Source organism: Trachemys scripta, chromosome 4, assembly GCF_013100865.1.
Source record: "Trachemys scripta elegans isolate TJP31775 chromosome 4, CAS_Tse_1.0, whole genome shotgun sequence".
NCBI classification, from domain to species: Eukaryota; Metazoa; Chordata; order Testudines; family Emydidae; genus Trachemys; species Trachemys scripta.
Window position 1 is genome coordinate 122,515,321 of NC_048301.1, and position 24,929 is coordinate 122,540,249.

General features: G+C 44.7%; 1 protein-coding gene across 4 annotated transcripts in view; it reads left to right on the top strand.

The window, feature by feature from the left end:
- EIF2D (eukaryotic translation initiation factor 2D) overlaps window positions 1–24,929 on the top strand; it is a 37,019-nt gene continuing 12,090 nt past the window's right edge. For 2 of the 4 annotated variants that reach the window (XM_034767137.1, XM_034767140.1), the window contains exons 1-13: window positions 1–260; window positions 2,981–3,171; window positions 3,988–4,071; window positions 8,794–8,884; window positions 11,095–11,202; window positions 14,223–14,512; window positions 18,261–18,378; window positions 19,343–19,388; window positions 20,479–20,582; window positions 22,952–23,110; window positions 23,772–23,861; window positions 24,147–24,242; window positions 24,756–24,876. In XM_034767137.1, the coding sequence (XP_034623028.1) occupies window positions 205–260; window positions 2,981–3,171; window positions 3,988–4,071; window positions 8,794–8,884; window positions 11,095–11,202; window positions 14,223–14,512; window positions 18,261–18,378; window positions 19,343–19,388; window positions 20,479–20,582; window positions 22,952–23,110; window positions 23,772–23,861; window positions 24,147–24,242; window positions 24,756–24,876 (1,554 nt within the window). In that variant the 5' untranslated portion in view covers window positions 1–204. The remainder of the gene's footprint in view (window positions 261–2,980; window positions 3,172–3,987; window positions 4,072–8,793; window positions 8,885–11,094; window positions 11,203–14,222; window positions 14,513–18,260; window positions 18,379–19,342; window positions 19,389–20,478; window positions 20,583–22,951; window positions 23,111–23,771; window positions 23,862–24,146; window positions 24,243–24,755; window positions 24,877–24,929) is intronic. The other 2 variants (XM_034767139.1, XM_034767138.1) reach the window with 1 other exon arrangement.

Sequence of the window (24,929 nt, forward strand, 5' to 3'; positions counted from 1 at the left end):
TGCCACACGGGCTCTTTTTGCTGCAGGACTGCAACATGGCTGCTCCCATGCAATGAAGCAGGAGCGCTACAATCCTGGGGCTTAACTCATGCTTTCGCCTTTCTAGCATCCTACCTGCACGGCTGGCCCGGCGCCTCTTGGCCTGCCAGGGTTTTGGGGGCAGAGCCGAAGGAGGGGCGTGAAGCCTCCCCTTTGGAGTGGATCATGTTTTCCAAGTCCTTCAGGGTGAAATCCAACACTGCCATCAAAGGGTCTGATAGGTGAGTGAGTTATGTTAATTTCACTCCAGGCCCACGGTGAGATTTTTAGGGTAACTAGCATGTTTTACCTCCTCCTGCTCTGTCTGGTTAAGGCAGGCACACAGTCACAAGCTTTTACAAGCTTGAACAGGAGCGATTTCTAAGAGGCATGAGTCAGATTTTACATCTTGCTGAAGAGCAGACAGCAATATCCTGCATCACAAGAGGGGGAGGCTTTTTTTATTATTATTTCTTAAATGCCATTCCTGAGAGTCGGCAATGTATCTCCTTCCAAATAAGTGAAGCTAGGCTGTGAATTCTTTTTCTGTAGCGTTGGTATAAAAGCGTTGCCAGATGGAATGCACCCAAGGACAGGTTACACAGTAGCTTTGAAACAGATGGGCTTTAAATAATGTGGCAGTCTGAGTCATGTTGTGAGGCAAATTTTGAAGGCTTTCTTTCTTTCTTTTCTTTCAGCAGGAAAACCTCCCTTACCATATTTCTGCTAGCTTGTGGAAGTCTATTTGTAATATTTTGTGTAATGCTGCAGTGAACATATTAACACTTAAAATATTTGAAACACAAGATGGGTGAGGTAATATATTTTATTGGACCAACTTCTGTTGGTAAGAGACAAGCTTTCGAGTTTATACAGAACTCTACAGAAGTTGGTCCAATAAAAGATATTACCTTGTCCCCATACTAGCCTGGGACCGCATACTTTAAATATTTGTAATAATACAAACCAAGTCCACTAAGGGCCTTGCAGCACAAAGCTAGCATTCACTAACTTCGGTCAGTACTAGTGTTTAACTGAAGATGCCTTTACAGCAAAATAAAATTTAAAACATGTTTTTACATCAATAACTTATCAGGTGGGAGGCAAGGGGATGACATCAAGTACTACCCAGGCCTTGTCTCTGCTAGGATTTTACATTGAGGTAACTGTCTTGAGTTAAAACAACAAGGAGTCCTTGTGGCACCTTAGAGACTAACAAATTTATTTGGGCATAAACTTTTGTGGGCTAGAACCCATTTCATCAGATGCATGGAGTGGAAAATACAGTAGGCAGGTATAAATATACAGCCCATGAAAAGATGGGAGTTGCCTTAGACACCATCATAGGATATAACCACATCAGCCACACCATTAGGGGCTTGTTCACTTGCACATCTACCAATGTGATATAAACCATCGTGTGCCAGCAATGCCCCTCTGCCATGTACATTGGCCAAACCGGACAGCCTCTATGCAAAAGAATAAATGGACAGAAATCTGACATCAAGAATTGTAACATTCAAAAACCAGTAGGAGAGCACTTCAGTCTCCCTGGATGCTCAATAATAGATTGAAGTGGCCATTCTTCAACAAAAAAAACTTCAAAAACAGACTTCAACGAGAAACGGCAGAACTGCAATTAATTTGCGAACTTGACACCATCAAATTAGGCCTGAATAAAGACAGGGAGTGGCTGGGTCACTACAAAAAAGAATTTTCCCTCTGTTGATACTCGTACCTTCTTGTCAACTGTTGGAAATGGGCCACATCCACCCTAATTGAATTGGCCTCGTTAGCACTGATCTTGGTAAGGCAACTTCCATTTTATGTGCTGTATGTTTATACCTGCCTACTGTATTTTCCACTCCATGCATCTGATGAAATGGGTTATAGCCTACAAAAGCTTATGCCCAAATAAATGTGTTAGTCTCTAAGGTGCTACAAGGATTCCTCCTTGTTTTTGCTGATACAGGCTAACATGGCTACCCCTCTGAAACCTGTCTTGAGTTAGTTATCTTGCAGTAAACACATACTTTTTTAGCAGTGAAGACATAGCCTAAGTTAACCAATGGCCTTTATCCGAAAGAAGGCTTGGGGTCCCAGTTCACTATTGCTGTGTACATTCGTGTTGTCACTTACACCCATGCAAAATGAGTGTAGAATTCTACCAGTCTGATTTGCTCATGTTTTACACCCACTTTGTGCTGGAGTGAATGACTCCACAAAGTTTCACGACAACAGCGAATCAGGCCCTCCATCTTCAGATAGATGCATTTTTACTAGCAGCTTTGCAGATGTAGAATTGTATGTTGTTTGTGACTGTTGATGAAGGGCTTCAGCCTGCAAAACAGATGGAACGTGGCGTGAATGAGCATGAAGCAAAATGTGAAAGGAACTGGGGGGCGAACAGAGGGAGTGGATCCTGCAGTCACTAGAGCAGTGCTGCTGCGTGTCTGCCATCTTGCTGCTGCTGCCTAGTGCCATGAATGAGACATAAGAAATGAACTGATAGCTAACTGTCTCGAACACAGTGGTTCTCAACCTTTCCAGACTACTGTAATCCTTTCAGGAGTCTGATTTGTCTTGAGTACCCCCAAGTTTCACCTCTCTTAAAAACTACTTGCTTACAAAATCAGACATGAACATACAAAAGTGTCACAGCAGAGTTACTGAAAATTCCTTACATTCTCATTTTGTCTGTATGCAATTTTAGTTTGTAGGGACTTTGCTAGTGCTTTTTATGTAGCCTGTTGTCAACTAGGCAAATATCTAGATGAGTTGATGTACCTCCTGGAAGACCTCTGTGTACCCCCTGGTTGAGAACCACTGCATAGCTAGGATCCCACCTGAGCCCATGTCTCCTTAGACATGACTAGTCTCTGCCTGTACCCTGTCCTTTAAAAAATTTAAATTAAAAAAAAAAAAAACCTTACTTTTGCTCAGCACAGATTTGTCTTTACAGGAGGAAACTGCGAACTGATGTTGCAGTAGCTTTTCCCGCCCTCAGCAGTGAACAGCTGTCAGAACTTGTTCCAAACAGAGAAGAACTCAATGTAGTCAAACTGTATGCTCACAAAGGGGATGCGGTCACAGTCTATGCCAACAACAGGAACCCGGTCCTTTTTGAACTGGAGAAAACCCTATATCCAACAGGTATGAGTCATGAAATAGAATATCTTTCCCAACCCCTCCTGCCTCTCGGACATAAAACTCTCCTACAAGTTCTGTGCATGCCCATCTATTCAAGGTACTTGTACACGCCATTACTGTAGTATCTGAGCACCTCACATTCTTTAATGTATTTATCCTTACAATACCCTTGTGATGTAGGGCAGTATTATCCCCTATCGTACAGATAGGAAACTGAGGCACAGAGAGGTGACTTGCCCAGGATCACACAGGAAGTCTGGGGTGGAACAGGGACTTAAACCCAGGTCTCCCAGATCCTGGGCTTTTGCCCTAACTGCTGGACCATCCTTCCTTTCTGGCCCACTTACTGTGAGACACAACTGCCGTGAGTATGAAGTTCAACCTTCTTTATGTGGAATTCTGAGCGTGAAAGACTGAATTGCCCTGGTACAATATGCTGTTCCATCATTTTTCTCTGCCCGCTCAGTGACTCTCCCATGTTATCATAACAATTCAGGTCAAAGCATCCTTGATTTAAAGAAGACAGTGTCAACACAGCCATAGATCATCTATCCATCCTTTATTAAAATCCATTGGAAGCTTGAAACTGAAACATTAGCATTTTAGTTTGTTCATTGTGAGTATCTACTGGCTTGTTATTTTGATGCTGTTGGGCCGTGCAGCCTGATTTGTTGACCATCCATGTGAGAGAAATATCTGGCTAGTTACAGTCAAGGATGTGCTGCTGTAATTGTATTACAGGGGCTTGAAGATGGCGAGAAGCAACAGCTAGAGACATCTGTAATGCCATGTTTTTAAAATCCGTTTTCTTTTGGACAGTTTATACTCTGTGGTCCTATCCAGATCTTCTTCCAGCATTCTCAACATGGCCCCCTGTGCTGCAGAGACTAGCAGGAGGAGCAGGTAAGAGAATCAAAACTCATTACTTTGCGATACATGTGTCAGTTGCCTTGGGAAATTCATTCTTCTGGATCTGTACTTTTTTTAAGCTATTTTTTCTAGTGCAGGACAAGATTAAGTTTTTTTTTTGTTTTTTTTGTTTTTTTAAAGCAGAAACTCACTGTTCACAAGGATGCACTGAAAGTGTGGGGTGGTTGTTTTTTTGTCTCCTTAAAAAGGAAAACCAATTAGCCACAAATACAGTTTGTGAACTAAATATAATATATAGGTCCAATCTGTTCAAATGCATTGACCCTTCCCATCAGATGGCGCTAGAGTTGGAATTTTACCTGTTGTTGCTCCTCATGCATTGGTTAGAAAGATATTGATTTAACAGCCATTAACTGGGACACTAGAAGTACTTGTTTCCTCATTCTGTAGCATTTGTTGTGATTAACTTTCACAGGGCAACTCAATTTAGCTGCTTTCATTTTGCTTTGCTTTAAGAGGCATCTCTATCCACATTCAGGATAATAAGATATCACTGTGTGTGCATGTAGTAGAGATGGGCCCCAGCTGCAGTCTCAGAGCTGATCCCCCACCCCCTACATTTTGGATTGTGTATGTCATGCGGGGGTTACGTTCAAATCCTTGGTGCTGAAATCTCATAACTGCTCATGAGAGCTGTGTGACCTCAAACCTCAACAGCAAGCCTAAACCTGATCAGAATCTGAACGCTGTCTTCTCAGCGTGTGTGGGGATGTGTGTCTAGAAGTGGGCTGCCTTTCTCCCACCACATAACCTGCCTCAGGTGGAAGTAGGGTTGCAGTGGCACTTGAGGCCCTCTGCTTTGGCTGCCTGCTGCTTTCTAGCTGAGGGGCCTGTGTGGAAAGCAGCCCCTGGTCCTGTGGCCTGGCAAGGAGATAGACAGCTGAGGAGTGGGCCTAGCCACTGACCCGCAGTGACTTAGTTTACATGGAGAAGGTCCTGTTGGTAGGAGAGGGAGGCTGATTAAAGTGGGGTTCAGGTCACTGGTCTCCCTTGGCAACCAGATGGCCTCAACTGACCTCTGAGCCAGAGCCAAAGATGAGAGGGTGGCCCTGGAGACAGTAGCCATCATAGAGGGGAGGGGCAGAGAGACAATGATGTAGAAGCCTCTGGAAAGGGCGTGAGACTTTGCAGCAGGGAGCCAACTGTTGTGGTAAAGCCAAGGCAGGGCCACTCTGTATTATCTCTTCATTTGGCTCTAAGCATCCAGCCAGGTGTTTTTTGCCTTTATCATTTGCTAGATATGTTCTGACATGCTGCTTATTTCATCCTGCAGCGCTCAGACCGTTGTGTGGCTCCTTCCCTTGCCCAGGAATTTCACCAATCACTCCCAGTTTGGGAGCCAGGGTTGGATGCATATCGCAGTGTTAGATTTGATGAAAGCTGTTGTAGCAGCAAATGGGAGAAAAAAAGTGTTTGCTTCTGTGTGTGTGTAAAAATCCATGATGCTGGGGAGCGAGGGGCCTGCAATAATCCGAAGTGTCTACTCAGATCAGACCACGCAGCTGTCGAGCCCTGCTCCTTGCCTCCATCCGTGGCCAATATCTGAGGCAGGCAACCCTTGTAACCTAGGAGGGGAATGTTACAATGGTGTATTTGGCAAAGAGAGGGTTAACACTGTGTCCCTGTGCAGAGGAAAGGTCACAGCTGACCTCAGTGCAGGCATTGTCAGGGTAGCAGGGCTGGCCCAGCTGGGGCAAATTAGGTAATCACCTCTGTACTCTCAGAGGGCAGTACACTAAGGGGCTTGCACTGACTTGTAGAAGAAGCTAGAACCTACTAGGAGGCTGAAAGGGAAAAAGGTTAGCTGGAAACACACTCCTTTATTCCTCCCTCTCCTTTTCCCATGCCCTTATTTTAAAAATATGGGCTCAGTTTAGCTGCCCAAAGCTTTCCTGCTTTGGCTAATTTAATTTAACAACCAGGCTGAATGAAGCCTTTTAACAGTAATGTACTGGATGGGCTCCTGGCAGAGTGTCGGAGCCCTGTTTTCTTGCAGCATTTGCAGCGTCGGTGTGCAGAATTAGAAGCTTTTGGTGGAGGGCTTTACCTTTGAATCCATGACGAGGGGCCAGCTCAGATGTATTAGGGGAAGGGAATTGTCTTCCATATGGAAAATACTCTGTACAGTGCACATGATTCAAAGTAGCTTTGGCTTTGTCAGCAGGATTGTTTTAGATAAGAGGCTGTGATCCAGATCCACAAAGGTATTTAGGCTCTTGACTTCCATTGATTTCAACAGAAGTTAGGAACTTAAATACCTTTTCTGGATCTGGGCCTAGGGGCCTCTTCTGGATTCATAGACTTTAAGGTCAGAAGGGATCATTATGATCATCTAGTCTGATCTCCTGCACAACGCAGGCCACAGAATCTCACCCACCCACTCCTGTAACAAACCCCTAACCTATGTCTGAGTTATTGAAGTCCTCAAATCGTGGTTTAAAGACCTCAAGGTGCAGAGAATCCTCCAGCAAGTGACCCGTGCCCCATGCTGCAGAGGAAGGCGAAAAACCTCCAGGCCCTCTGCCAAACTTCCCTGGAGGAAAATTCCTTCCCAACCCCAAATATGGCGATCAGCTAAACCCTGAGCATGTGGGCAAGACTCACCAGCCAGCACCCAGGAAAGAATTCTCTGTAGTAACTCAGATCGCATCCCATCACAAACCATTGGGCCTATTTACCTGCTGATAATCAAAGATCAATTAATTGCCAGAATTAGGCTATCCCATCATACCATCCCCTCCATAAACTTATCAAGCTTAGTCTTGAAGCCAGGGCCGGCTTTAAGCCAATTCGGCTGATTCCCCGGAATGGGGCCCCGTGCCTAAGAGAGCCCCGCAATGTCCCGGGTTGCCAGCGGAGCAGGGAGGAAAAAAAAAAAAAAAAGCCGCGTCCTGCTTGTCCCCCCTCCCTCCAGTGCTTGCGCCACCATACAGCTGATCAGCGCAAGCCTGGGAGGGAGGGGTGAGGAGGAGGAATGCGGCGTGCTTGGAGAAGACGCGGGGCCAGGGCGGGGATTTGGGGAAGGATCCAATGGGGCAGGGAGAGGGCAGAATAGGGGCAGAAGGGGGCACAAGACAATTCGCGTCCCAGCGTGGGGCCCCACACCTGCTAAAGCCAGCCCTGCTTGAAGCCAGATATGTCTTTTGGCCCCACTACTCCCCTTGGAAGGCTGTTCCAGAACTTCACTCCTCTAATGGTTAGAAACCTTTGTCTAATTTCAAGTCTAAACTTCCTAATGTCCAGTTTATATCCATTTGTTCTTGTGGCCACATTGGTACTAAGCTTAAATAATTCCTCTCCTTCCCTGATATTTATCCCTCTGATATATTTATAAAGAGCAATCATATCTCCCCCCAGCCTTCTTTTGGTTAGGCTAAACAAGCCAAGCTCTTTGAGTCTCCTTTCATAAGACAGGTTTTCCATTCCTCGGATCATCCTAGTAGCCCTTCTCTGTACCTGTTCCAGATTGAATTCTGTGTGTTGCTTATATTTTAATAGGATGGTAAGCTGGTTTTGTAGGTCCTCCCTCCCCATCCCTACTGTTTAGATTGTGTATAGAAGGGTGAAGTATTTTCAAGTGTAAGTAACCTAGGTAGTGGCTGCAGTTCTTATTTTATGCTACTGGCTTCTGGCTTGCTTGTTTAGTTTAGGTTTTAGTTGATCCTGCCAATAAATTTTTAAAGCACCTCAATGAAAATTGTCTTGGCTCTGAGCCTTAAAGCTAAGTGGCATGTGGCCGATTTTCTAACAGCCTCTGCCATTGCTTCGCGGAATTGTTTGGTGCATTCTAAGGGTTAGGGCCGGAGCCTGGAAGACGGGCCTCCTGGGCTCTAGAGGAGTGTGGTCTAGTGAGATAGAAAAGGAAGGTCTGAGAGTCAGGACTCCTGGCTTTTAATTCCATGCTATTCCGCTGATGTGCTTTGAGAACTTGCGCAAATCATTCACCTTGTAGTTCTCTGAAAATCCTATTTTCCTGTGTGTCACAAAAGGAAAGTGATGTTATTTGTAGAGAAATGAAAAATCAACCTGCTTAGTGCAACTACCACAGATATGTTAGGACTGTATTTTAAGGAAGATGCTTGATTTCCACCCTGTACTGAAATGTAACGAATCAGACTAGAAAATGTCCTTCTCAGACAAGAAAAATGGCTGGAAGGAAGCCATGGTCTTCTGCTAGAAAGGAGGTGGGACAGGACTAGTTTCTCTCTTGGTAGCAAACAAACTTACTGCCAAGTTTCTCAGTTGGTCCTTTACATAGAGTTCACCTCTTTCTCCTAACAGTCCCTTTGACCCTGACATTACCTGTTGCTGAGCAGACACGCAGCTGTTTCTTGTGTCCCTTGGGATCCCCCTGAATCAGGCCAGTTATCCCACCCAATTCTGGAAGGAAACTGGAAAGTATTCTTAACTCGATAGCCGGCACACAGGAGATTGTGTTTTACCTGGCATGTGCTCGGCTGTTACCAGGGTTGTATTTTTGCTGAATAACAGAAGGGCTGGGGATATGGTGACCAGACAGCAAGTGTGAAAAACTGGGACGGGGGTGGGGGGTAATAAGAGCTTATATAAGAAAAAGACCCCAGAATCGGGACATCTGGTCACCCTAGCTGGGGGTAGAAGAGGTGGCTGGGTAGTCACTGGCTTGCAACTGTAAAGCAGAGCGGATGCTAATGGCTCTTTACTGTTTTATCTCAGATCTAATGCTGCCAGGAGTTATGGTGCCATCTTGTGGTCTTCCTCAGGTACAGCAGGGCACTCTCTGTGCCATCACTCTGGTTGGAAACAGGTACAATTTATATATAGGTTTCAGAGGGGTAGTCGTGTTAGTCTGTATCAGCAAAAAGAATGAGGAGTACTTGTGGCACCTTAGAGACTAACAAATTTATTTGGGCATAAGCTTTTGTGGGCTAAAACCCGCTTCATCGGATGCATGCATGGGGTTTAGCCCTTGAAAGCTTATGCCCAAATAAATTTGTTAGTCTCTAAGATGCCACAAGTACTCCTCAATTTATCTATAGTTTCTCTTACAATGAGGGAAGAAAAGTTGCATTTTTATGTGAGGATTTTGAGAGGGATTAGGAGAAACAAAATATGAAGGCAGACTCTGATGTTGGGAAATTCTGCAAAAAATATTTGCAATTTTGCTGTGGCATAATCATTAGTATCCTACAGATTTCGCTTTTGGTGGAAAATTTTGCAAATTGGATGGTTTTGAATCCTAAAATGCACCACGTTCAAATAAATATAAGATTTTTCTTCAATGTCGAGGGTTGTGTTTTGAAATAGGAGTATTTTTAACAAAACAATGAAATTCTGCTCAGTTTTTCTCTTGGAAACGGGCTAATTTGTCCTCTGAAGTATGGTGGGCAGGGACTACAGAATTTACCAGTGTTGTTGGGGTGGGTTTGTTTGATTGTTTTGTGAAAGCTTTTTTCCAAGTGTTGTTTTGAGTGCTCTTCACAACCCTGTAAATTAGTCTCCTCCTAAGGAGAAAGGCAGGTAAGTAGCTGGCTCACCCAGTACATAAGAATAGCCATTCTGGGTCAGACCAATTGTCTGTTTAACCTGGTATCTTGTCTTCTGATCAGGGTGGATTTGATTTAAATCAAATTGATTTAAATCACTAGTCAGGAAGACTCGATTTAATCATGGATTTCTACATAAAAGTGCATTCTTGGTGGTGGTTATAACCTTAATACATATTCTTCACAACTCAGAGATAGATGTCGGTTTCATTTTTAGAAGGTACACACTATACATTTTTAAGTGATTTATTTTGAAAACTTTTCACACTAGTTTTATAGCTATATCAGAAAATGAATGATTGTTTGGTTATTTCATTTACCAAAGGTAATTGTAGCAGATATTTATGAAGTTATTGGAAGGTGAACTATCTCAAGTTCAACAGGTTAATCATTAATATTTGGAAGATTTTCTTGCCATGCTGTATTAGGGGGAGAACATCACCAGACAGACATTTACATTTTTTAGTTTTTATTTAACTAAAACAACAATGTTATGTATTCTGGATTTTTTTCTTCAACAGCAAACATCCTAATTTAACAAAACAAACATATGAATGTTTGAATTTAGTTAAATATTCAAGTTTTTTTAAATCATGTTTTTGTTAAAATTGTTTTTAAACGAAAATAGTTAAATGAAATTAAAAAAAACCCCAACGACCATTTTTGCTGTTAACAAGCATGTTATCTCTGGAGACACAAATCCACAGTTTGAGAACTGCAAAACTAACCATCTCTGATGGTATCTTCTAGACTGAACACTGAGTCCCATTGGGTAGATAGAAAGATTAACCTAAATCTATACAGAAGCCCCTGGAACCCCATAAGAATGGGTCCCTAATCTGTGAACTATTGGAACTCATTTACAAAACTTTTCTTAAACATTATATGAATTATTGTCTCATACTATAGAATTAGAATTTATAATCCCTATTCCATGATGAGATATCTTTGAGCTATAATGTATCTTAATTAAAACTATCTTTAGATTGTTTTGATAAAATGCTTTTTGAGGAAAAAAACCTATCTGATTTTTTTTTTAAAATATTTTTAAAAAATCATTGATTTTTATCCACCCTGCTTCTGACAGTGGCTGGTACCAGATGCTTCAGAGGGAATGAATAGATCAGGGCAACTTTTCAGTGATACATCCCCTGTCGTCCAATCCCAGTTTCTGGCAGAAAGACAATTATGTTAAGAAAGGGTGGCTGTCCAGTGACAATTCATGTGGGGTAGTATTGGGAGAAGACCTTGCATACTAGAGGGGACTGGGTGAAAATAGAAGATATCCTGACGACTTGAAATTGCAGACTCTCAAGAATAGATTCAGTGTAACACTGTCACAGAATAGTAATTAGCCTCCATTATCAAGGACTTTGCGAAAGAAAGCGAATGTGCTATGGTGGCTTAGGAATCATGTGTTCCAGGTAGCATGAAAATTTAGCCATTTCCCATTCTGATACTGTTTTCTCAGAGCCCCGGTAGCAGTAGGAGTCGCTACCATGTCCACTGCAGAGATGCTGGCCGCCAGAATGAAGGGGAAGGGCTTCACCGTGCTGCATGCTTACACAGACCACTTATGGTGAGTTTGCAGACAAGAGTACAGTGTGTCTCAGAAAATGAGATGAGTGAGTGCTGGGTCTGAAAGACTGCCTGGAACCTGTTGTTGTAATTGGCCCTACAAATTTACCCGAATGGTGAGCTCAGCTGTGAGAGGTGAGAGAGTTCATGGAATGCCACAATAACCTATAACCACACATGTTGACAGAAAAAGGTGCAAAAGCAAGGCAGGCAGGTTGAATTAGTCCAGACAAAAGGGCTACTGCTATAAATCAGGACAGTGTTCAGGTCATGCCTGGTAGACAAGAAAAGCTAAAACCAAAAAAATCAATGAGCCAAAATTGGGGTGTCAGAAACTAAGCATAATTGTTGAATGTCATGAGGGGATGGGCTATTCCACCCCCCCACACACACTCCTTTTTTGGGTCTTTAAAGAGAGAGATGTGGCATAGAATAAATTGGCTACCGGAGCAAGCTTTGCCATCTTGGTTGCCACCCTCACCATCTCCTGGGACCTCAGACCACCTGATTTCTAATCATGAGAGATGTTCTAACCAGACTGGCTCAGAGAGGGAGCCAGGTGACCACTGCCACCTCCACTGGCTCCAGCTAATTCCTGAATACCACTTGAGATGCAGAACTTGGCCATTCTCCATCCCCTTGCAAAATGTGTCCTTTTCCTTCCCCACTGTATTTCTTCTCTTTTCTATCCCACTCCTTTTTTCCTTCTGTCTAATAAGAGTCTGGCTTAGTCAGCCAAGACTGCATATTTTGCAACACTGCTGTAAGCTTATGACCCAAAAGAGACAGCTAAAAGCAATGCCTTAAATAGCCCAATGCTGGTACAGGTTTGCTAGGATTTGGAGTAGCTGGTAAGACCAGGTGCTGGACCTGTGTTTTTCCAGTAATGAGGCTGCAAGTGAGAGTCAACACCAGAGACAGAAGCTGCATTTTCTATCTGTGCTGTTGTTTTCTCTGCCCGTGTGTGTGTGTGTTGTTTTGTCTGCTAGGAAGAAGAGTTGGCTTTAATAGCAGCAACTAGGGTGACCAGACAGCAAATGTGAAAAATTGGGACAGGGGGTGGGGGGTAATAGGAGCCTATATAAGAAAAGACCCCAAAATTGGGACTGTCCCTATAAAATCAGGACATCTCGTCACCCTAGCTGCAACAACCCATCTCAACTAACTTCTCATTTCCCCAAAGGGACAGTTGCTACCATCTTGAATAGCATTTAAGAGACTATCAAACAGAGGGGATTTCCCCCCCTTAAAAGCTCTCTCCAGGGAAAGGGAACAAGGGATGTTGTTAAAATGAAAGCCTTATTTAATACTTTAACTAGTTTTCCTTATTTTCTGTATCTTGAGTAAAAGAATTCTTAATGGTGTTTGTGTCGTGGTATTAATCAATCTGAGGTTTCCATATACCAAATCCTGAACCTCATTTAACAGTGCTTAATGTTAGTGACTGGGTCATGTTAACATCTTTGACTCTTTGGGCCCATTTGTCCCATCTAAGTCAGTATAAGAGACCAAAGGTTTAGATCCCAGCAGAGGCAGTGTAGATACATAGTTCGATACTGTTTAAGGGCGTATTTTGGATGACCCCTTAACAATAGACGTCTGGTCTACTCCAGGTGCTGTGGGAATTTTAACATCTACTTCTAGCAGGAGTTAGGGGTTTGCCCTGATGTCCTTTTATGTGCATGTGCACATGAACACAGGATATTGGAAGTAAATCTCTAGTGAAACTTCTTTGAGCTTAATGGAGTTGCATCATGAACAATTTGGCCCATTGTTACTCTGCCTTAATTTAGTACTTTTTTGCTCTGCGTTAACTGTGCGCTGATTTTCATTTAAAGAAAAGGTGTATCCAAATCTTGACTTCCATTTTCCCTAGACAACACTCTCTGCTGGGACTTTCAGTAACCACCTCCCCAGCCTGTTCTCTTATAAAACGTGTGTACTGCGGAAGGAGATTGCTATAGCTTTCACTCTGACTGGTGTCCACAGAGAGGTACTTTGGGTGTGTTCCCTTATTAGAACCCTGCAAGAGCCTGTCTGTGTCCCACTAGCTTGTTTTCAGAGCTCCATGGCCTGAGGTCAGCTGGGGTCAAAATGTAATGCCATTGGATGGCTGTTTGGCCTACGTGAAATAAATTGGACATGGGTGTGTCTCAATCCAGTCCCTGACGTTCAAGTACTCCTATCACAAAACCGCCATCCCGCCTGGCACTAGCCACCCTCCTTGTTCCAAGTTACAGGTGGGAGGCCCAGACCTGAATGAGCCGTGGAGACTCCGCTGCCCTCTCGGCTCTGGTAGGACAAAGTCACTGATTAGAGTTAAGGCATGGTGTGAGAGAAGTTTGCACTGCTGCTGATTGTGTTGTTCCTGTTGTGTGGATAAACAGAGGACTTGAGCCTCCAGGACTAACAGTCTGGTGCTTATCATGGGCACCAGTTTCACCACAAGGGGTTTTAAAAATCAAAACAGAGTATTTGGGGACAGCAAAAGCATGATGTGCTGTAGGCTTGGCAGTGACAAGTTACCTCTCAGTGGACGTGGGATCCTGACTGGCCTGCTTTTGGGCTGGCTTGTAGCTGCAAAACACCAAAAACCCCGCCGCATAGTGAGAGGCTTCAGAAGTTCAGCCTATTTACCTTATGGAAAAGAAGGTTAAGAAGTGGCTTGATGAGTCTAGAAGTACCTATGTGGGGAGGAGATTTCTGAAAATAGAGGACTCTATGCCTTTGTCTGCTAAATGAATGAGTCCCAATGGCCAAATTCAGACTAGAAATAAGGTGCAAACTTCTCACAGCAAGGGTAATTAACCATGGGAACAACTTACTTACCTAGGAATGTGGTGGGTCCTTCATCACTGGATGGACCTGAATTTTTCTAGCTCCGTGATTTTGTGACAGTCAGCTGGGACTGGCCAGGCTTTTCAGCACAGGATGCTTCATAGCTATATGAGGAACCATCCTGTATCAAGAGAGTAAAGAACCATCAATAAAGCTGCTTTATGCTTTTTGTTATTTTTAAAGGGGATTTGGAGACAAGTCTTACCCACCCACAATAGCTCCCTTAGTAGCAGAGCCTGCGGAGATGGAAAGCACTGATGACGATGACAAAGATGAGGAGGGACGGGAGCCTGACAGCGACCTCTGCATTGCCCCATCGATACAAATGGACATTGGCAATTTGAGCCTGCAGGAGGGAGATGGCTGTGCAAGGCTGATGGAGGAGGAGGAACCCAGTGAGACTGGAGCTGCAGAAATGGCTGAAGATATCGCCGAGGTTCAGCCGGAAACGGAAGATGGCAGAACTCCACAAGGTACTACAGCATGAAAATGAAACCAAGTTGTGTGTCTGTGGATCTATGTAGCTGTCACTTGTGTATTAGATTTCCATGTGTTCCCGTTACTTGACTAGCCATAGCAAGCCTTACATATACTTCAGCTTGTACTGAGAGCGGCTGCCCAGTTCTTGAACAGTGGAGGGACACGCAGCCTGCAATCCTTTGAAAAACCCCGTAGTGACTGCTGTGAGCCAGGGCATTCATGCAGAAATCATTGCGTGCATAATGTGGCTCCTTGGGTACCATGCTGACCTATAAACACCTCCCTTTCCTCACTGAGTAGTCCATGAATACTGCGTGCAGATGTGGTCGCCCCATCTCCAAAAAGATACATTAGAACTGGAAAAGGTTCAGAAAAGGGTAACAAAAATTATTAGGGATATGGAATGGCTTCTGTATGAGGAGAGATTAATAAGACTGGGATTTTTCAGTCTTGGAAAAGAGACGACTAAGCGAGGAGATGATAGAGATCTATAAAATCATGACCGGTGTGGAGAAAGTAAATAAGGAAGTGTTATTTACTCTCATAACACAAGAAGTAGGGGTCACTAAAGGAAATTAACAGGCAGCAGGTTTAAAACAAACAAAAGGAAGTATTTTTTCACACAACGCACAGTCAACTGTGGAACTCTTTGCTAGAGGATGTTGTGAAGGCCAAGACTATAACAGGGTTCAAAAAAAGAATTAGATAAATTCATGGAGAATAGGTCCATCAGTGGCTATTAGCTGGGATGGTGTCCCTAGCCTGTTTGCCAGAAGCTGGGAATGGGTGACGGGATGGATTGCTTGATTATTACCTGTTCTGCTCATTGCCTCTGAATACACTGTCGGAAGATGGACACTGGGCTAGATGGACCTTTGGTCTGCCCAGTATGGCTGTTCTTATGTTCAATCTCTTGGCTGTCCCAGGGATTTGCCTGTTAGTTGATGGTCAGGAAGCAATTCAGTAGCACCTCATGCCTTAGCTGCTGAGCACATGTCTTGGTGGGCTGAATTCTTCTTGACTTCAGTGAGGTGAAGGTTCTCAGCATGCTGTGTGGTCTGGGCTCTATGGAACTGTTTTGCCTGAAGCTGCTGGAGCTGACAACGTGATGGTCTTTCAATATAGTACCAAAACTTCCCTCTTTTGGTTCCGCTTGTGTTATGAGATGTGTTTAAGTGATTAGGGCATTGAATTGAGAGAAGATGTGGATTCTATTCCTGGATCTGCCACTCACCTACTATGTGACTGTGGGCAATTCACTTCTCCTTGCATCTCCATTTCCCCATCTGTATAATGGGGATAAAGATACTTATCTTTGTAAAGTGCTTTGAGAGATTTATGGATTAAGCTAAATGTAATTGTTGTGGGAGCAACGCCGAAGGTTCCATGCTCAAAGGATACCCTGGGTGATGGTGTGCTTAAGAAAGCACCCTCTGGCATGCTGCAGAAAACTTAGTGTTCAAGTACCATAGTTCATGACATGGTATAGATAATATATTCAATTCAGTGAGGTTTTTTGGCATGACGAGCTTCACAAATGTTGCCAAAGTGTGTGTGATAAAAAGAGAATCATAGAATATCAGGGTTGGAAGGGACCTCAGGAGGTCATCTAGTCCAACCCCTGCTCAAAGCAGGACCAATCCCCAACTAAATCATCCCAGCCAGGACTTTGTCAAGCCTGACCTTAAAATAGGGTGACCAGATCACCCAAGGCAAATATCGGGACGCAGGGGGAGGGGGGGTGACGCGGGGGGGCGTGGCGGGGGGCATGGCCAAAAAAAAAAAAAAAAACCTTCCNGAGGAGGGGGGCGGCCCGCGGGGCCAGGCGGTGGCTGTTCTCACCCCCGGGCAGCGGGACTCGGGAGCAGCCGCTGCTGCAGCTCCCACTGCCGCGGGGGAGGAAGCGGCCATGGCGCTCCGCGGCTGCGGCTCTGGCGCCCCCGAACCGGGGCCTGCTGCGGGGACCCAGCAGCGCCCACGCTGGGCCCAGCCCCTGGCCAGTCGCGTCTGGGCTGCTGCCCAGCTGGTGCTATCCCGCGGCGGCCCCGGAGTGGGGGCAGCAGGCCACAGCCCCCCCGTCCCGCAGGGGAACGAACGGGGCTGGGCGGCCGATGCCTCCGCCCCGGGGCCGCCGCGGGATAGCACCAGCTGGGCAGCAGCCCAGACGCGACTGGCCAGGGGCTGGACCCAGCGTGCGCGCTGCTGGGTCCCCGCAGCAGGCCCCGGCTCGGGGGGTTCGGGGGCGCCAGAGCTGCAGCCGCGGAGCGCCATGGCCGCTTCCTCCCCCGCGGCAGTGGGAGCTGCAGCAGCGGCTGCTCCCGAGTCCCGCTGCCCGGGGGGACAACAACAGCCGCCGCCTGGCCCCGCGGGCCGCCCCCCTCCTCTCCCAACCACCCAACTGAGTCCTGCTCGCGGCCAGGCTGGACTGTTACTCACCCCGGCCCCGCGCTTCCCCTGAGTCTCCCGGGCCTCCCTCCAGCGCTTGCGGAGGGAGGGGGAATGGTGAGCCCGGGGAAGAGGCGGGGATTCGGGGAGGGAGCCAATCGGGGGAGGAGGGGGCGGAGTCAGGGCGGGGGGGGGGCGCGAGCACTTCCGGGCTCCAGGCTCCGGGGCATTTCCTTGTTTGTCCCGCGTCCCGACCGACATGCGGTCAGTCCCGATAAAATCGGGACGTCTGGTCACCCTACCTTAAAAACCTCTAAGGAAGGCGATTCCACCACCTCCCTAGGTAACCCATTCCAGTGCTTAAAAAAAGAGACACACCTACCTCTTGGGTAGATAAGGTGAGTCCAAGATGGGACTACAGTGGGAGCTAATAATAATTTTGTAGCCAAGCTGGTCTCCAATGTAAGCGATTCCAGTATCCTGTTGGGAAGGAAAAACTTCTCTGACTGTACACTTTTTTTTTTAACTGAGAATTTCAGCCCAAAGGCCCATATTTGTAAAAGCTGCTTCCCCTGAGCAAAAGTTGCCTGGTATGAGGCTTTTCTGGAGCACTTCTTACAATGTGTCCCTCTCTGGGCTCAAAATATTATTTCCTTGTTAGTCGGGAGTGCCATTTTTGGAATCTTAAACTAGAAGCAGCACTCTGAAAAAATGATCTAGGTACGTAAACTCCACACCGACAGTGCACTGCAAACAAACCACTTGGGAAAGTGCTTTTCAAAGGATTGCAGGCTCCGTGTGCCCAAGTTCACAGAGGGAAAACAACCCACCTGAGTGACGTCTGAGAAGTGGTTCTCTGTTTAACAGGCTGTAGTAGGGCTAGGCAATAAGCATAGTGAAAAAGTCAGAATTTGGCCTATGGTATGTTAAAGGGGATTGTATTTAAAACAGATTTATGTAATTACTCAGTTCACTTCATAACAACTCTTAGACCTTTGATCTTCCTCCTTTAATCTAGATAAAACCCTGGAGAGGAGGAGACTAGGAGATGAACACTATTATCCTTATTTTACAGATGGGGAAACCTTGGGCACAAGAGAGGTTAAGTGACTATCCCAAGGCCACAGAGGAGAGCTGGTATCAGCACTAGGATTAGAATGTACAAGATCCTGGCTCCCAGTCTTGCTGTTTAGATGTGGTGAACGTAGTGCGTAAATCAAAATGATTTAACGGTGTAAGGTGCAAACTCAGAGGAATCAATACAAAAATAAAGGTCCAGATGATGAGAAATCATTCTTGTGAGTGCGCTCTCCCTTTCTGCACAGAGGCCTGTGAGAAATGTTTGTGTTTCTTCAGAGCGAATGGATGAGTTACTGCATCAATGTTTTTTTCACGCCTTAAAATGTAAAGTGAAGAAGTCAGAGCTCCCTCTACTGACCAGCACCTTCCTGCGCAACTATATGTTCTCATGCTGGTATGTGGTAAGACGACCATCCTTGGGTTTGCAGGGTGGGTTTAAATGAAATTGCTGTGGGACAGTGAGATATTTAGGATGAAGCTGCTGCCTTTCATGTAATTCGGGTGTTTGTGGTGCCTGTTTACACTACAATTCAATTTATTTGATTGCCAATCAACTCAAGTTGGCTAACCAGTTTATACATCCTACCCTGGACGGTCTCCCTCAATTTCCCTCTTCAAATGGCCATTGGCAATTAATTCAAGTTAAAAACCCTATCAGTGGTTCCCAAAGGGGGATTGCTGGCCCCCTGGGGTTCTGCGGGGCGGGTATGTCCCTTGAGGAGTACTGCAGTGGGGTCAGAACAGTGTTCCAGCACTTCTGCTCCATGGAGGATGCCATTTTGTTCTCAAAATGGCATCGTCTGTGCACCATGACCTTGCACACACCATGTGTGAGAGATCATGCCAGTGGGGGCATTCTGGTAGTGCCCATTCAGGACTACACCACAAATTGTAGTTTAAGTGAAAATAGGGGGGCTGTAATAACTGCAGACTGCTTACTTCTGGTTCCTTTGTGAGTCTATTTTAAAAATATATATTTTTAAAATAATAAGAACATGAAATTAATGTCTAACAACTGAAAGGGGTTTGGGAAGGTTGGTCAGAGCCCAACAGGTCCTTGGCAGAAAAAAGTTAGGAAATCACTGTATGTTACAGACATGCTCTTGGTGGTGTTACACCTAACACACTGGAATAATCAGCATTGCCTCTGCCGATTTCAGAACAGACTCCATTATCTCAAATACAACATTTAAATCCACTTTCTCGCCTGCAATCCATATTCACACCACTAAGAAGCTTTTAGCACAGAGATTCTTGAAAACTGCATTTATTGTTAATCTTGCCAAACATCAAATATTTTTCCTTGGTTCCAGCTATTTCTTGTAACTTAAAGGTTTAATTGTTTCATCTGTTTGTAGCCCAGAAGGACAACAATTAGACATAAAGAAATCAAGCTACAAGAAGGTGAGATTTCTTGATATTTACGTTTCAGTTTTTTTAAATATATAAAGTTCTTAGGCCCCCTTGTAAAGAAGCCCTTCCCAAAGACATGTATTGTAATCTTTTCTCTCATCACTTGTTCAGTATCACCTTGGTGGACCCATACAAATGATTTCAGGCCAAGTTAGTCTATCAAATATTGCTAGCTCTGTCTATACTATTTTGTGTTGGGGAACACCAATCAAAACTGGGAATCTATTTTGCTAGGTACTGTCCATACACAGACTAGGAGATCGTCCCCAAGGAATTTAGACTTGGTCTATAGTAGAAAATTGTCAGCTTGACTATGATGCTCAGAAGCATGAAAAATCCACCCTCGAGTGGCATAGTTAAACTGACCTAATCCCCAGTGTAGACAGCAGTAGGTTGATGAAAGAATTATTCTGTTGATTTAGCTACTGCCTCTCGGGGAGTGGGATTACCTGCGCCAGTCGGTGTAGGCAGTGTTTACACTGAAGCACTGCAGCTGTCCTGCTGTAGCATTTCAAGTGTAGACAAGCCCTTAGAAAGTCTGATTATTCCTGTTTTACAGACAGGAAACTGAGGCACAAAGAAGCGGTGATTGGCCCACGGGCACCCATCTGTCGCAGAGGTGGGAATTTGAACCCAGATCTGCTGAGTCCCTTTCCAGTGCCTTAACTGCAAGCCGATCCTTCCCCGCTGGGATATTCTGATTACCATCCTGCTGTTTTCCTCTTCACTGCTAACATGATTTTAGCAGCTGCTCTCTCATAGGGGAGAGCAAGGAATTAAAATGTTGTCAGCTGGGAGTAGTAGGTGGCCCTAAGAAGGTCACAAAACAAATCAGTTGCAGACCCAGTAATGGAACCCGTGGTGTCTTGCTTTCAACACTAGACTGCACTGAGCATTCAAAATACTGCCACGGGCCTGTTACATTTATGGAGCTGAGGTGTTGGTTTTGTGACTTACTTACTGAGATGATGGTGCAGATCCCAAAGCAGAGACGGGATGGCTTGGGTTCACTGGCAGCATGAACACAAATTTCAACGTACCTGACTTTTTCCATTATTTCTGCCTGATGTTTCCCCTTCAGCTCTCCAAGTTCCTGCAGTACATGCAACAGCAGAAGATCATACAAGTGAAGGAGCTGAACAAAGGGGTGGAGAGTATTGTGCATATAGACTGGAAACACTCAGAGTAAGTTGTTATAAATGGCACTGAAGTTGGTAGAGATGTAAAATGTTGTGATCTCGCTGCTTTTTTCATAGGAGTTAGGGATGTCAACCAAATTTCACCTCAGGTAGTTAGTCTATGTACCTCAGTTCCCCATTTAAATGGCTCTTATATTCTTTACTTGTCCTAAACTGTTATGTAGGGGTCGTGTAAAATAGTCCACCCAAGAGGTGGGTGAACTGGTCTATCCGAGCTCCTATGTAGCACTTTACAGAGGAGATAAGTAACATCATCCCCAATTTACAGATGGGGAAACTGAGGCACAGAGCCTCATCTAACATGTCTGCTTCACAAGGGTGAGATTTGATTGTAAAGTGACATATTTAGATGAAAGAGCCACACCAAGTGGTATTACTATAGATTTTTGATAGTTTAAGGCCAAAAGGGACCACTAACTCTTTCATTTTGACCTCCTGCATAATACAAGCTATTAAATTTCACCCAGGTATCCCATTATTGAGCTCCATAACTTGTCTGGCTAAAGCCTACCTTCCAGAAGGGCATTCATCCAGTCTTGATTTGAAGACCTCAAGAGATGGAGAATCCACCACTTCCCTTTGTAATTTGTTCCAGTGGCTAATCACTCCCTGGTAAACATTTGTGCCTTATTTCCAGTTTGAATTTGACTGGCTTCAGCTGGCAACCATAAACTTTTGTTCTGCCTTTCTCCACCAGTACCTGGTATTTTAGAACCTGGTATTTTCTCCCCGTGAAAGTACTTAGAGACGCTCATCAAGTCACCTCTTAGTCTTTTGGATTAGCTAATCAGACTGAGCTCTAAGTCTCTCACTGTCAGGTATTTTCTGCAGTTCTTGAATCATTTTTATGGCTCTTTTCTGTACCCTTTCCAATTTTTCAACATCCTCATTAAGTTGTGGACAGCAGAATTGCACACTCTGCATGCAGGTTGTCTAAAACGTCTTCTTTTCTTGGATGCGATGCAGTGTTGAAATTTGCACTTCCAGACTATACATCTTCTCCAGAGTGTTCACCGGCTTGTACTTCACACATCAGAAATCTTGTGTGTGTCAGAAAGGAAAACATACCACATCCAAGGCAGTCATCACAGTTGTTTCCTTGTGGTGTAGAGCCATCCCTAAAGGAGAAGGACCCTCTCTCCCTCACTGTTGCTCCTCAGGAGTTCACCTGGCAACTGATTTAAATACTAATTGTCATTGCTTAGGTCCACCCCTTTGCATTACTCGGACTTCAAACATTGGGTCTGATTGAAGACCCAGGGGTTCAAGCTTTATGCTCCTCCCAGAGATGCTAACAAACAGGGTGTCTCACCTGCCTTGTTTAGGGGTCTAAAACCCCAGACATGCGACCTCCTGACAGACCAAACCTGCAACTCACCAAGTCTCTTTACCTCCAAGCACAGGGCTGCAGTCTCTGATGCTGGGAAGCAAGAACAGCGCTCTAATTAGCTGAGCCTTGGCATACTTATTTAGCAGACTGAAATTCAGCACTTGCCCCTGATGTGTTTCCTGGTCTCTCTTGTTCTGTCCTACTCTTTCAAAACTGGTCATTTCCCAGTTGTCTATCTGAACTCCGTCCACTTTAAAGTGCCACACTTGTGTCTTGGAGGTTTTATTTTTACCTAGTAGGGATTGCAGCACTTCAGCTATGATGGTATTCTTGTCAATATGGATATTCTTAATCACATGGACAGATGTTGCTGTTAGTACCCCCTAAACCTTTTACAGCAAGAGATTAGAGGAAAAAGAGTTCCTACCTCTTTAGTACACTTTGGGTATTTGGTAGCAATTCATGTAGTCACTTTCACCTATGTGGGGGGTGTCTTTCATACAGAAAAAGGGGGAGAAATTTGAAAAAGGAATAAGGAAAATACAGTTGTAAACCCCACAAAACTGGCATTGGGATTTAGGGGCAGGTTAGTACCTGAAGCCACTTTGGCTCTCTCTTTAAAACCGTGCCAGTTTCAAGTAACTGGGAAACTGTTCTGGAGTCTAGGACCCAAGGAAGGGGCGAGGGGCTGTGCTGGGTATTAGCAAGGCAAGTCAGGATGCTTGTTCAATCCAAACCCTTTTTTTACCTCCTGATTTAAAATCCTGACCATTGCTGCTGGCTCTTAAAATCGGGCACCCTACAGAGGACACTCGGGTCAGGTGCATCAGCCAGGCCTGCGCCAGTAGCAGAGTGTAGCCAGGAAAGGGGGGAGAGGGTGTGGGTCAGAGTGTCTGTTGTGGGAGGACTATTACACTGCTGAGAAGCTGGAGGCTAATGTAAGAGCTAAACAGTCACCAATACTTTCTCACCCAGGAAACTATTGTGAACCTGAGCACCCTGTTATTTTCCCTATTTCATTTCAGCATTAAGTCATTTGTTGTCCCCGAAGTAGTCTCTGCTGTGTCAACTGCCCCAGAGAGTAAGTGTGGAGATGGAGAGCAGCTGTACCATGCTCCTGAAATCATACCACTCTATGGCGTCTCAACCAAAATGGCTCCACTTTTCCAGGAGTCAGGACACAAGTAAGTGCTAGGAAGATAGGATAAAAGCATAATTGTCCTGCTAAGCCAGCATTCAGATAGGAGATGTAGAGGGGAAGACCTATGCCAGGTGCTAAAGGGAATGGTGATAGTTAAGTCATCAGCACCGTCCCTCAGTCAGTATTGAGGCAATGTCAGAGCGTGCTGCTAGGAGCACTTGGCTGTTGCTGGTGATGTCGTTGGGATCAGAGGAACAATTGAGGCCCTGATGCTTAGTCACCAGAGAATCCCTTAGCACTGTTTACCAGTATAGGTGTGATAACTCAGGTGACCTGGCCAAATTCCAGATCAGGTATTTACAGTCTACTTATGTCAGTTCCCTTTGAAAATTCAAGGGGATACAGTGTGTTCTACCTTACTACACAGCAGTTGAGGAGAAGAATTGTCATGTACTGTTAAACAGCTGCCTTGTTACCCCCTCTGGGGTGAGATTCTGTGCTGTAGTGCTGCCCACCGGGGGGACGAAGGTGACTTAAGACACTGTTGTGCCCCCGATTCAGGGCTGGAGCAACATCCTGTAATTTAAACAGCCTGTGGTGGCAGCCTGTGATTATCAGGATGCAAGCTACTCTAGAAGTACCAAATGTTAATATGAACATCTGATTTCTTAATGCAACATAGTAACGATTTCCTCCTTCTATAGGAAAGGCAGCATCCTCTCCAGCAGCGATGTGAGAAATATTATCATCAGCTATGTAAAGAGTAATGAGTTGGTTGATGAAACAAACAAGAAGTGAGTAGAAGTGAATCTTATTTGTGCATCTATTTTCACTAGTCAAGCTAAGTGCAGTGCAAAAAGTTAATTTATTGAAAAAATCTGTTTGAGTAGCAAGGAATATTAAAAAAATTAACATGTTACACTGATCAAATTACCAAACTACAGCACAAGTGCACTAGACTTGTGTGGAGGCCAGTGTAGCTTTTAAGTTAATCACCTGTTAGAGAACATAGGCTGTATTTTCACATCTCTGGGACAAGATGGGCCAGGCTTGCATCTAATCAGCTTGTTTTATTACAGTTTTGTAAAGGTGAATCCAATCTTGTGCGACTGCCTGTTGGATAAATGGGAGCAAGACGAGATCTCAAAGCTCAAATGGGATGATCTCCTGAGCAGGTGACTAATGTTGTTTCCTGACTCTGCTTTAACATTTGCAAAGATTCAGAGTTAGCACTAGACTACTACATGATGCAAAGCCATGTCTAACTCTAAGCCCTGAAGTAGGCAGTGGCTTCCTTATTGTCAACATAAAAATACCTACAAATAAACCTTAATTTGTAATGAGTTTAGTAGATACTGCTAAGAAAGTGCAAGTTCCATTCTTTCTTTTCTTGCCACCTTGCAAATGACTAGTAACCTAAAAATGGATAATAAGTGTTCACAAGGCAAGTCTAACAGAACCTAGTTCCGTATACGCAATCTATGTACATATACACACACACACAATATAAATCTATCCTGGAACACATCCTTACATTTATATTAGAACAGCCTTAAACATGTGCTCAGAACTTTGAGACCCTTGATCACTCTTATGGTCTACAGATCTGTGGAATCCCAGATTTAATAAAAAGATCTTGTCCATCCTGCTGTATCTGACAAACTAAACTCAAGCCATACCTTTCTCAGGTGTCTGGAACAACTGCAGCCTTACCACCAGGTGACGTTTTTTGGACATGAACCCATTGTGAGGAAAGGAAACCTTGATCCCATCGACATAACTATAGCACAGAGATCATCCAATAAAAAGGTAAAGGCAGAGAGAGATGATAGGGAAGAGGTGTGGACGATTAACCCCTCTTT